The sequence below is a fragment of the Pleurodeles waltl genome, chromosome 3_1 (genome assembly GCF_031143425.1).
Source record: "Pleurodeles waltl isolate 20211129_DDA chromosome 3_1, aPleWal1.hap1.20221129, whole genome shotgun sequence".
NCBI lineage: Eukaryota > Metazoa > Chordata > Amphibia > Caudata > Salamandridae > Pleurodeles > Pleurodeles waltl.
Window position 1 is genome coordinate 324,583,886 of NC_090440.1, and position 13,839 is coordinate 324,597,724.

At 43.4% G+C, this 13,839-nt stretch overlaps 1 protein-coding gene across 2 annotated transcripts in view; it reads left to right on the top strand.

The window, feature by feature from the left end:
- The window catches only part of GLDN (gliomedin), a 434,453-nt gene that overhangs the window by 314,373 nt on the left and 106,241 nt on the right, over positions 1 to 13,839 (top strand). For both annotated transcript variants that reach the window (XM_069222482.1, XM_069222483.1), the window contains one exon: positions 11,531 to 11,656. In XM_069222482.1, coding sequence (XP_069078583.1) covers positions 11,531 to 11,656 — 126 coding nt within the window. The remainder of the gene's footprint in view (positions 1 to 11,530; positions 11,657 to 13,839) is intronic.

The following is a 13,839-nucleotide window of genomic DNA, read 5'->3' on the forward strand; positions in this document are numbered from 1 at the left end:
GCCATACCACTTCAAAGTGATGCTATTGTTCTTTGTGGCATATGTATTGCTTACCGGCAAAAGAAAACATGATACTGAAGTCTAACTTAACCCCTTCGCTGCCAGGCCTTTTCCCCCTCAGGTGCCAGGGCTTTTTTTGGGTATTTGGGGCAGGGCGCGCTTAGGCCCTCATAACATTTTGTGCACATAAGCTACCCACGCCAAATGTGCGTCCTTTTTTTCCAACATCCTAGGGATTCTAGAGGTACCCAGACTTTGTGAGTTCCCCTGAAGGAGGGCAAGAAATTAGCCAAAATACAGTGCAAATTTAGTTTTTTTCAAAAAAATGGGAAAAAAGGGCTGCAGAAGAAGGCTTGTGGTTTTTCTTCCCTGAAAATGGCATCAAAAAAGGGTTTACAGTGCTAAAATCACCAGCTTCCCAGCTTTCAGGAACAGGCAGACTTGAATCATAAAACCCAATTTTTTAACACAATTTTGGCATTTTACTGGGACATACCCCATTTTTAAAAAAATGTGTGCTTTCAGCCTCCTTCCAGTCAGGACAGAAATGGGTGTTAAACCAATGTTGGATCCCAGAAACCTAGACATTTCTGAAAAGTAGACAAAATTCTGAATTCCACAATGGGTAATTTGTATAGATCTTACAAGGGTTTCCTACAGAAAATAACAACTGAAATAAAAAAAAATTGAAATTGAGGTGAAAAAACCAGCCATTTTTCTCTACGTTTTACTCCGTAACTTTTTCCTGAGATGTTAGATTTTTCAAAGCAATATACTGTTACGTCTGCTGGACTCTTCTGGCTGCGGGGATTTATAGGGCTTGTAGGTTCATCAAGAACCCTAGGTATCCAGAGCCAATAAATGAGCTGCACCTTGCAGTGGGTTTTCATTCTATACTGGGTATACCGCAATTCATTTGCTGAAATATAAAGAGTGAAAAATAGGTATCAAGAAAAATTTTGTATTTCCAAAATGGGCACAAGATAAGGTGTTGAGGCGCAGTGGTTATTTCCACATCTCTGAATTCCGGGGTGCCCATACTAGCATGTGAATTACACGACATTTCTCAAATAGATGTCTTTTTTACACACTCTCTTATATTTGGAAGGAAAAAATGTAGAGAAAGACAAGGGGCAATAACACTTGTTTTGCTATTCTATGATCCGCCAAGTCTCCCGATACAAATGGTATCACACTTGTGTGGTTAGGCCTAGCGCCTGCGACAGGAAATGCCCCAAAACACAACGTGGACACATCACATTTTCCCAAAGAAAACAGAGGTGTTTTTTGCAAAGTGCCTACCTGTGGATTTTGGCATCTAGCTCTGCCGGCACCTAGGGAAACCTACCAAACCTGTGCATTTTTGAGAAACTAGAGACCTAGGGGAATCCAAGATGGGGTGACTTGTGGGGCTCTCATCAGGTTCTCTTACCCAGAATCCTTTGCAAACCTCAAAATTTGGCTAAAAAACATTTTTTCCTCACATTTCGGTGACAGAAAGTTCTGGAATTTGAGAGGAGCCACAAATTTCCTTCCACCCAGCGTTCCCCCAAGTTTCCCGATAAAAATTATACCTCACTTGTGTGGTTAGGCCTAGTGCCCGCGACAGGAAATGCCCCAAAACACAACGTGGAAACATCACATTTTTCCAAAGAAAACACAGGTGTTTTTTGCAAAGTGCCTACCTGTGGCTTTTGGCCTCTAGCTCAGTCGGCACCTAGGGAAACCTACAAAACCTGTTCATTTTTTTAAACTAGAGACCTAGGGGAATCAAGATGGCGTGACTTGTGAGGCTCTCACAAGGTTCTGTTATCCAGAATCCTTTGCAAACCTCAAAATTTGGCTAAAAAATACTTTTTTGTCACATTTTGTGACAGAAAGTTTTGGAATCTGAGAGGAGCCACAGACTTCCTTCCACCCAGCGTTCCCCTAAGTCTCCCGATAAAAATGGTATCTCACTTGTGTGGGTAGGCCTAGCGCCTGCAACAGAAAAAGGCCAAAAACCTGTAGAGATTGGGGGTATGGCACAGCGAGTTGATAAGCACATATTTTTCTTTTATATATCTTTAAGCTGACTCTGCTTTGGGGACCCACACAATTGAGGTGTCATTTTACGTGGGAGGCTGAGGGGAACGCTGGGGAGCAGGAATTTTATGCTGGAGCGGTGATCCTACAAAGAAAAGTCAGGAAAATATGCTCTCTTAAGCAAATTTTGAGGTTTGCAGAGGAGTCTGGGTAAGAAAACTTTGGGGATCCACACAAGCCACACCTCCCTGCACTCCTTCGGGTGTCTAGTTGTTAAAAATGTCTGGGTTTGGTAGGTTTCCCTAGATGAAGTCCGCACCCAGGACCAAAAACATAGGTGCCCCATCCCCCCCAAAAACAGATAGTTTTGTAATATATCATTTTGATGTGTCCACAGACATCTGTGATGTGCCAAACACTAAAATTGTAAAAAGAAACACACTTAGGTTATGTGAAAAAGACCCCTCACCCACCAACCAAGTTGGTGGCATGCCTCATCATCAGTGTCCCACCTGAGACACCTAGCATGTCATAAGTGTGCTGCGACACCTGATTACAGCGGAGCAGGTTTTGTCATTTTTACCACACATACTGGTTGGATTTGGCACTAGGGTGAGTGATGGTTCAGTAGATCAAATTTTATTAACAAGAGATTTCACAATAATGAAACGCACTGTTAATAACTGAAAGGCCACAAAACTGAACCAATGACTCACAGCTCGTGAGCTGTAAAGCCGCATCAAGGAACCAACCATTTTACAGTCCAATCACACACCTTTCATACATGACATGCACAAGGCCATTCATGCCGCCAGCCACGGACCCAGCACATCACAACACTCGCATCGACAGACAGCACCACTCAAGGGCCCATCACTTACATACGCCCACATGCCTGATACAGCAATCACACTAGCTGATGGGAGTGTGTGGACTGATGTTTGGCTGGCACCGCAAGCCAAGCGCCACCCCACACACACCGCCAGCCAAGCGCCACCCCAAGCACACCACCAGCCAAGCGCCACCCCACGCACACCGCCAGCCAAGCACCACCCCACCCACACCGCCAGCCAAGCGCAACCCCATGCACACCGCTAGCCAAACGCCACCCCACACACACCGCCAGCCAAGCGCCACCCTACACACAATGCCAGCCAAGCGCCACCCACACACACCGCCAGCCAAGCATCACCCCACTCACACCATCACTTTTTTTGTTTATAAACAATAAAGAAACCACTAACTAATTATAAAATAAGTACAAAACTACACACACAAAAGCTCTAACTAAATACATGATAGTAATGCCAACCGTGAAACTGAACATATGAAAATATAAAATAGGCAATTTATGCTCACGGTATTTCCCCAAAATTTTTCTTCGTGTGGTAACTCCTGAAACAGCCGGCCACACAGAGCTCAGGCTTTGAAGGGCAATCGGGGCAGTATATCCGGCTCTCCCTCCGGATACCTCTTCGGGCACATACTCTACATTTCTTAGTGGGCAACTCTTTTTTGGGTGTTGAAAGGAATGTGATCTGGAAAGTGGCGATCTTTCAATCTAACTGCATCCTCCATCACTGCTACTCTAGGAACTCTTGCCTGTTCCACCACAATAAGGCTCTCTATCACTGACTCCTGAAATTTAACACATTTCATCCTTGACTCAGGTGAACAATCCTTGAACACAATAAAAGCATGAAAAGTTGCCAAATGAAATAAATGTAGGGCCAACTTTTTATACCACACGTAAGACTTACGAAGAGCAGTCTAAGGTTCCAACCTCTGATCTACTCTATCAACACCACCCATGTGCCTATTGTAGTCCAAAATGCACGCAGGTTTGCGTACTTCGGCAACCTGACCCCAAACAGTCACATGGGAAGTACTCTTATCATGGATGGTAGATAGCATTTTCCTGTCTGAAAATTTCAGAGCTAGCGACTCATTATTCCGCAAGGCACTGCACTGTCCCCTCTCAAGTTTTTTACAGACAAACTCCCTTGGATAGCCTTTCCGGTTAGAACGGATTGTGCCACAAGCAACAGTGTCCACTCTAAACAACTCCTTGAACAACTGCACTCCAGTGTAGAAATTATCTACGTACAAATGGTGACCTTTGTTAAACAGTCGTCTACCAAGTTCCAACACAATTTTCTTGCTAACTCCAAAAGTGGGCGGACAACCAGGAGGATCAATACTTAATCCCTACCAGTGTAGACCCAGAAATTATACACGTATCCTGTAGTACTTTCTGACAGCATATACAATTTAATTCCATACCGTGCCCTCTTACTAGGAATGAACTAAACGCCCCATTGAAAAGGACTAAAGACTCGTCCACACTTATCTCTTTGCCTGGAACATAGATCTCTGAAAAACGATCTACAAAATGATCAAGAACAGGCCTAATATTAAAAAGACGGTCACAATCAGAGTGATCTTGTGGCAAGGCTAAAGCATTGTCTACAAAATGCAGCATACGAAGAAGAAGCAAATAGCGATTATGAGTCATAGTTGCAGGAAATATAGCTGTTGCCATCAAGGGACTAGTAGACCAATAAGAAGCCAGTGACAGCTTCCTTATCAACCCCATCAAAAAAGTCAAACCCTAAAAACTTTTTCATCTCTTCTAAATATGTGGGAACCCACTGAGTAGCTCTAGACTGAGGCCTAAGTCTGGCAGCGTTGTCCCTCAAATATTGCTCCGCATACAAATTAGTCTGCTCCACAATCTCTTCCAAAAATACATCATCCATAAACAAGTCAAAGAAATTGACAGGCAAAAAGTTTTCTGTATTGACACTACACCCTGGGAGACCAGTAAATGCAGGTAACTGTGGCTGCTCCATGTTTGGGGCAATCCAGGTGTCAGGTCTTCTAATAGGAAACCCTTCAGCCCCAGGCTGCTACACTCTTGGCACATCAATGTCCTCCTCTAAAACAGGCCCTTCATCTGCACTGAGAGTGGCTTCCTCATCAGAAGAATCCTCTCAGACAGAAAACTCACTCCTAGAATCTCTCACTTCCTCCTCTGCCTCAGATGCAGAGTCAGTCTCATAACCATGGTCAGAAGACGACTCAAAAAGTATGCCAACAACCTGCTGAGCGGTCACTCTGCGGCTAGCCATGATCCTTTCTCACAAAAAATGGATTGCCAACAACCAGCACTAAAATAAGTAATAAACAAAGTGTAGCTTTATCACAAAGAGTTATGTACTAAAAAACTGTACCACTCACTTGCCTGAAAAAGCTACTCACCCGCAACTACTCTGCACAGACAGAGCAATCACCAATGATATCCCACTAAAAAGAAAAAGGTAAAAAGCAAATTAGACATATGACAACACAAATATCATTGTGCTCAAATCTAAGGACAATTTCACACACAATCCTGCATTTAGTACACAGCCCACAAACATGTAATTCATGCATGTCAACAATACTCCTTTGGAGTAAATTGCTTTTACTTACCTAAAACATGCAACTATGCAAACCGCAGGGCAACTACTGCCAAAAACGCAAGGATCCACAGCAAAGGAAGCAAAGCTCTGAACTAGAACAAAAAGAAGAAATAAACTGTTATAATCACAAATACAAATATTTTGCCAGTTGACAAACACCCCGCCGCCAAGAACTTAGAAATTATCCCTGGTGCCTAAGTGGCTTCTGCCCCCAAGGAGGCAGATGGGCCTAAAAAAATAGGCTGGTCTGCCCCCAAGGGGGGCAGAAATGGCCAACAGCTCTGTACCCTGTTTGGGGGGCGACCCTTGCCAAAGGGGGCGAAAGGGGGCTTCCCCAGCACAAAAAAACAAAGGGGAACAAAAAAAAAATTCCCTCACGTCTTGGTGGCTTCTGCCCCCAAGGGGAGCAGAAATGGCCATCAGTAATGTGCCCCCCTTTGGGGAGCGACCCATGCCAAAGGGGATGCCCCCCACACAAAACACACACACACGATCCCTGATGCCTAAGTGGATTCTGGGCCTAAAAAAAATAGGCCAATCTGCCCCCAAGGGGGGCAGAAATGGGCAACAGCTCTGTGCCCCCTTTGGGGGACAACCCTTGTCAAAGGGGTTGTCCCCAGCACACAAAAAAACAAAGGGAAACAAAAAATAAATCTCTGACATCTCAGTGCCTTCTTCCCCCCTTGGGGGCAGATGGGCCTAAAAAAATAAGCCGATCTGCACCCAAGGAGGGCAGAAATGGCCATCAGTAACGTGCCCCCTTTGAGGGGCGACCATTGCCAAAAGTGCCACCCCCCCCACACACATAACACACACGCAGGATCCCTGATGCCTAAGTGGATTCTGCCCCCCTTGGGGGCAGATGGGCATAAACAAAATAGGCTGATCTGCTCCCAAGGAGGGCAGAAATGGCCAACAGCTCTGTGCCCCCTTTAGGGGGTGACCCTTGCCAAAGGGGGCGAAAGGGGGCACCCCCAGCACAAAACAAAAAAAGGGGGGAAAGAAAATCCCTGGCGTATTGGTGGTTTCTGCCCCCCCTTGGGGGCAGATGGGCCTAAAAGAAATAGGCCCATCTGCCCCCAAGGGGGGCAGAAATGGCCAATACTCATTGCCCCCCCTTGGGGGGCGATCGTTGCCCAAGGGGTGCCCCCAAACACACAAAACACACCAACACACAATCCCTGGGGCCTAGTCGGTTTTGACCTCCCCCTGGGGGCGAGATGGGTCAAAAACATGGCCGATCTAGCCCCAGGGGGGCCAAAACATGTAAAAAAAAGATTTCCCCCGGGGCAGCGACCCTTGCCTAAGGGGTCGCTGCCCTAAAACTTTGATATACACATATTTCTTGGTGTCTAGTGGGTTTCGACCCCCCCTGGGGGCAGATCGTCCCAAAAAAAAGCCGATCTGCCCCCAGGGAGGCCGAAACAGGATTTATTATTGCCTCCAAGGGAAGCGACCCTTGCCCAAGGGGTCGCTCCCCAAAATAAATTCCATTGTAAATCTCTGGTGCCTAGTGGGGATTCCTCTTTCACGATTGCGGGCCCCACCTGTGATCGTGAACCAGGAATCCATTGAAAACAGGCACGGGGGAAAGGAAAAACTCTTTCCTTTCCACCTGTGTCTTTTTTCCCCCCAAAACCCCCAAAAAGAGAAGGACTTACCTAAAAGGCGTCCTTTCTCTAGACGCGCTGGAAGCAAATGGCTTCCAGCGCATCCTCGACAGCTTCTGATGACGTTGGCGTGCTGTGAGCGCGCTGATAGATTGCCGAGGGTGGGTCAGGGGTGGAAGGGGAAGCGATCCACCTTCCATCCCCGATTATTGGCCCACGGGGAGCGCTAGCTAGAGACCAGCGTGCCCCAGGCACCCGTGGGGTTAAAGGAGGCTTTGCAAAATGAGTTAATTGTGGCAGCCTCTTCAACTGCTGTGGCACATTTTTTGTACCAAAGAAAAGGACCTGGGACCGTGTATAACATATAAAGTTTTAAATCAGATCACAACCAAGGAACAATATGCTCAACCTCACATTAAGGACTTTTTGAAGTCAATTTAAAGAGCACAAGTCTTCACCAAAGTGGATTTTTAAGGTAATTTTGAATCTATATTGTGTAATGCCCTAGGTTTTACTGTGCCACTTCCATTTCTTGGTGTTTTAGGTTTTCAATATTTTATGATGTTTTCAATCAGTTTGTATTGCTCTCTTTAGATGATAAACTAGTATTTTCTAAGACTTTTGGGGGGGAACATCAAGAACAGAGCTACTTGGTCTTTGAAAGAGAACTTTCAGCCATTAAGATAGCTTTAAGTGATTAGAAACATAAACCATCAATTCAGCCATTGATATCCAATTTACCTCTACTTCCCAATGTCTTGACGTACTTCTGGCAATGGTATCATTTCCTTACCGCAAAATGTAATTTCTTTAAAATCAGACATGCCTCACTATTTGATGTTGTTGTTTTTTATTTTTTTTCACTTAATAAATGTATGTAGTGCATACATTTATTTTGTGATTAGTTCAGTAATGTTCAACATCAATATGATTTTGTCTTTATGTCATTAAAAAAAAAAACAATCTAAACATTTACAAAAACTTTTTTTTACCCAAAGTTTTTTCATGACACAAATAATTTCAATCAGTAGCGTGTCACTCCATCAATATGTTTATGACTTTTGTCATTTCTAAAAAAAGAACCACTGATCTAAGTAGTTACAAATCTTATTTTTATACAAAGTTTTTTAATGGCATAAACCATTCATTTGGAGCCACTGGGGTCACTGAATCCTTTCTTTCAGTTTCTTACTTTCATCTCATGTAGTTTGGACTAATGGAGCGGTATTGTCCATGTAAGTAAGTAAGTTACTCCCCCTTTACTGTTTTTTGATGTCGTTTGAAAGATGGTTATGAGGTTCTAAAGACGATTTAGAATTTCATGATCAATCTTGTAAAATGAAGGAGGCCAAGATAGCAGTAACCATCTTTGCCCATGTTCTTTAGGGCACAGTTAAAAACCTCAATTGTGGTAGTCTATTGGTTTATGTGATAATTGGATCCTAACTGGTACGCCTGAAAGAGATTGTGGGAATCAATGTGGTTTTGGAGTTCCAGGGCCAAAGAACATTTCAATATATTGCTGAGGAAGGAGACGTGAGCCATGGAGCAGTACCTAATGAGGTAATCTGAGACTATTTGAGAATTGTTTTATCTTTTCCAAAATTCTGCCACTATGTCATTGTATGAAATTGGGTTATTAGTTGAGAGGGATTGAAGCCCATTCAAACAATAAACACCGTCCTTGTGAGGTTAAAACACAAGAGTCACTAAATAAACTTGTACTTAACCCTTCTTTGCCGTTGGAGCGGACTCAAAGAGCAGGTCATCACTGAAGATTTGTGTCGGCGGGCATCATGGATATTTGTTGGGTGGTGCAGGTAGTGTATCATGTGATGAGCCTGAAAAAACTGTGGATTTTCCCCTGGTACTCAGAACTTGTAGGTTAGGGGCAGAAGGAACAACTGTGTAATGCCAGCCAAGGGTTCAAGACCTGGAACGGCATCTCTTAGGGATCAGGACTCACTCCAGCAGCAGCCAGCAGCTTGACTCAGACAGGCCCAGCTGGTGCTAGTTAGCTGGGCAGTTGAAGAAGAGACTTATGAAACTGCATTGTCTCCAGGTAGCTCAAACAGTAGGCCAGCCAACTGACCCTTGGTGCCCCTTCTGGGGAGAATGGGATCAAGGCAATCAGGTCCAGTATTCCTTCTTCAGTCAGCAGAGCAGTTCCTCTACTGACTCCTCCACAATTCCAGAAGTGTTCTGATGAGTTCTGAAGATGCCACTTTTAATCCCAGAATCAGCCTGTGGGTGGGCGAAGGGGATACCCCCTTTGTCTAACCTCCCCCTTTTCTGGAGTGGTTTGGTCCAAACTGCCTAGGGTAAAAAAGTGATGGTATGTCTAGATGTGAGCTGCCATTGTTAGTGGCAGGGCAGGCTGCCCTTGGAAGTCAGGAAGGGGGTGGCCTAAAGCCCTGGGGCCAACCTTTGATTCTCAGCAAAGGAATACCCTGCCCTACACCCAATGCCCTTTTGTCTCCATGTTGGGAATGAATACAGACCACATCACAAAAAAGCTATTCACAGTCATGTGACACTGGATACTGGCAGAAAGACATATTTGTTTTAGATAGAAAAAGGCCTACTTTCCAAAAGTAAAAAAGAAATAATCTAAAAGTAGAATTTTCAGAATAGTAACTTAAGATCTGACTTTCCATTAAAGAGGATTTTAAATTACAAATCAAAAGCTTGGAAGAAACATTTCTCTATATCTTTTTCCAAACTACAATTATCACTTATTAAGGGTAGTAGGGTAGATCAGTGTTGGTCCATAGGAGAGCTAGCCTTTCCACAATGAAATATGATTTTAGTGTGTTTTCACTACCAGGACATGTACAACCTAAGTACATATGTCCTACTTTTTTAAATACCACATACCCTGCCATAGTGGCGATTAGAGTCTATCTTGGGGTGAAGGAAGATTTAGGCCTGACAAAATTGTTATTTTTTTCTGGTGTAAATGGCATTTTAAAATTACAATACAGACTACTGCTGCAGGCCTGAGACCTGTTTCATAGTGTTGCTTCATGGGTGGCACAAGGAGTGCTGCAACCCACTACTAACATTTAATTTACAGGCCCTGGGTACAAGGAGTACCATTTACTAGGGACTTATAAGTAAATAAAATGTACCAATCAGGTGTATGCCAGTTGTATCATGTGTAAGGGAGAGAGCACAAGCACTTTACCACCGATTATCAGGAGCAAAGAGCATGGAGTCCTAAAAGCCAACATATATGGGATCAGCAAAGGAAGGCAAACATCTGGGGTGGCCCGGCACTGAGGGCTTGTTCCAGCAGTCATCCACCAGAAATATTGTTTTCATCACAATCCTGCAGTCTTCCCTCCCTATTTAATTTACTTGCCAGAATTGTGAGAGCTTGTGGGAAGTTGAAGTACAGTTACCATTCTTTGGCTTTTGATGTAGTCACAGAGAAATATGGACTAATAGGGAGCTAGGAGGGCTCAGTGTTTAACTGATATTCCATTTATTCTTCTGTTTTCTGATGTGGATTATTGTATTGTGAGGTTTGTTAATCATACTATTCTACCACAGAGATGCTGAGAACTGGTGAATCTACTTCTTACTTCACAATCAGGCATGCCAGTGAATGATTGTAGCTTTTTACACCATGCATGTTTTTTTCAAGTTCTTGTAGAAAATATTGAAGTAGGTAGATTCCTAAAATATAAGGGGAACAATTTAAAATTGTTAAAAAAATAATTCCATGCAAAAGAATAAAATTGTTTTTAGCAATGACTAACTTATCCATTGACTAAGCAGTCTTTAATTTGTAAATCTGGACCTCAAGTACATTACTTGAACTATTGCAAAAGTAGAATACAATACATTTTTATTAACACTGACATCAAGAAAAGTTCCACTTTATAAAAAACATGGACCCACGATCCACCGGGTAGTAAAGCCAAGGCGAGGAAAATCACATATGGAAAGCCTTCTATCTTAGGCAGTTGTGAAACAGAGCTGATGAGTCTATTTTCCTGTTCTCCCTGCGGCTTAGCAGTCCATAGGCAATGTCTCCATCAGACTGTGTAATGCTAATTCGGCACTCCGAGTGGGTTGTGTAAAGAGGCTAGACTATGTTTGCCTAAGGGCATTATCGCCATGCAAATACAACCTACCCACCATCCACCATCCATCTTTCAAGAAATAAGGTTGACAAAACCCCTCAGGAAGATTTTCCTACCAGTGGCATTCTGCACCCATCACCACTGAGTATTATGTAATGGATGGTCAGTGGCACCTGTAGGAGACCTCTGACCAGGGGATATGGATTGCCTGCCTGTGAAATGGCGGTGATGAAGTATGATCTATACAAAACTACAATCTGCCAAATATATATGCCTGCCTGTAACATTTCAGAATTCTGTGTTAAAAGGATAAAAGTGAATTATGTTTTTTATTGTTTAGGTATGAAAGGAGAACCTGGTCCACCTGGACCTCCGGGTCCTCCCGGACCTCAGGGTCCACCAGGAAATCGGAGATCAAAAGCTCAGGCTCAACAAAGTACAGAAATGTACAGCAGTAAATGTACAGGTGAGTCATAAGATATCATTAAAATGTCTATGATATGTGTTTGTAAAAGCACTACCTCGCATGATGGCGCCTTATTTAAATCGTGCTAACATGCATACCTGTCAACTATAGAGGCCTTGCTGACTTCCCCTTACTCATCTGAATGCTGAGAATTGCAGCTCTCTTTGATTTCATTGTATTTTTCTAGGGAGATCTCGCTCAAATCCTGGATCTCAGATTGTAATGAATTTATCTATTTGCTTTTATTTTAGTTCATTCTATCTTCTTAGTAGCAACTCTCTCGGGGAAGCCTGTAGAGCACGACGAATTGCAGTCCTCTTTGATTTACTTGTGATTGTCCTATCTCGAGTAAGCTGCCCTCCATCTTCTCCTCTTTGAAGACGTTTTAATGATTTTTTGTTTGCTTACTTTTTCCCTTTGATTGTAATTATTGTATTTTCCTAGTACTAGCACATGTGGCGGAGCCTGCAGGGGAGTGGCCAGTTTCACCTTTGCTTTGCCCCGCCTTGTTTCTCTTTTCGCTTGGTGGAACCTTCTAGTTGCCATTGGAGGACATCACACTCCTCGTGCAATGGCGTAGTGCTTTTTAAATGGTGCTCACATATGTCCAGACAAAGGGTGCACTGAAAGCACACCAAAGGCAAACCTGCCTCCACACATCTGCACTCCAGAGCCTCTGCCTCTCCCATGTACTGTAAGACCAACTGCATTGTTTATTATGCCATAGCGCTATAGGCCTTGAATAATACCAATAAGACTTGCCTTGACCAAACGGAAGTGACTGCCTAAGGTTTTTTTCATGCCTAACATACAAATTTACTTACCAGCTATTGATCAAGCTCTCTCCAAAGCCCCTGCTCTTTCCTCTTCGTCCTTGTTTCAGACACCCTGTTTCACTAGTAGCGTTTTCCAAAACAACATTTGGATTATTTAGACTCCTGTTACTCAGATGATCTTTTTCTTACTAAACATGGCTACAAATGTATGCTAATCCCTGCAATATGGTAGAGATCACTATTGATTCCATGGTACATCATGACTGTACCATGAAGCAAGGCGCGTGAGTGGCACCTGATTTATGTGATGTAAATTGCATGTAATTTAACCTATATGTCAATCCTTAATATTATGACCGCTCTTGTTTGTAAGCCTCTTACTATTAAGAACACATTTAGTTCCAATTTAGCCTACCTCATCGCCCCTTACATCCTGAAAGCATCATATTTCCTTCTATTGGCGATCTCAATTACCATCTTGATGACGCTCATGGTCCCTCATCTCAGAGTTTAATCCAGGATCTGACTTCTCTCAGTCTATCCCTGCTATCATTACAGCCAACTCCTAATAGTGCTCTCCTGTTGGATCCTATATTTCTGAACGCTGCTTGTTTTTTCTGCCAATCCCTTTACATTTCATATCACAGACCACTATTAGGTGCCATTTGATGTATCTTTTAATTAATTTCACTGCTCAACTTCATTCAAAACCTGGAAGCAGACTCATGATTGGTCAAAAGGTACTCTTGAAGCACTGAGGCCATTTCTTTCATCCTCCGCCCTTCACAGAAGATGTGTCAATTACTGCATCTAGTTTTAATAATTGGATTGTAAAGGCTTTAGCTTGTATTACACCCATGGGAATCTTTCAGCAACGCAAAAAGATCCATAAGCACCATGTTTCAAGAAAGAATTGTATGTAGCCAAATCCTAGTGTAAACAATTTGAGTGTAAATGGTGCACTCCTTAGTTCAGGATAAATCACCCAACAATCTTGGGGGCATATTTATATTTTTTGGTGCAAAACTGCACTAACTAAAGGGTGGGCTAGCGTAAAAAAAAAACAATGACGTTAGCCGGTGTGGGGCTGCCGATATGGGAGAAGGGAGTTTTGCACCAAAAAATGAAGTTAGGCTGGTTAGAGTAAAAAAAATGACTCTAACCAGCCTAGCGTCATTTTTTGACACAAAACCATCCATACCACATAACTGCTGCCTTAGAAAAGACAGGAGTCATGCCCACCACCCCAATGGCCAGCACAGGGGACCAGCATCCCCTGGACATGGCCATTGCACCCTGTACCATGATGGCACTTTAATTAAAAAACAAATTACTTACCTATACTTACTCTACTTACCTGGGATGGGGTCCCCATCCTCCGGTGTCCCACTGGTGTGGGTGAGGGTG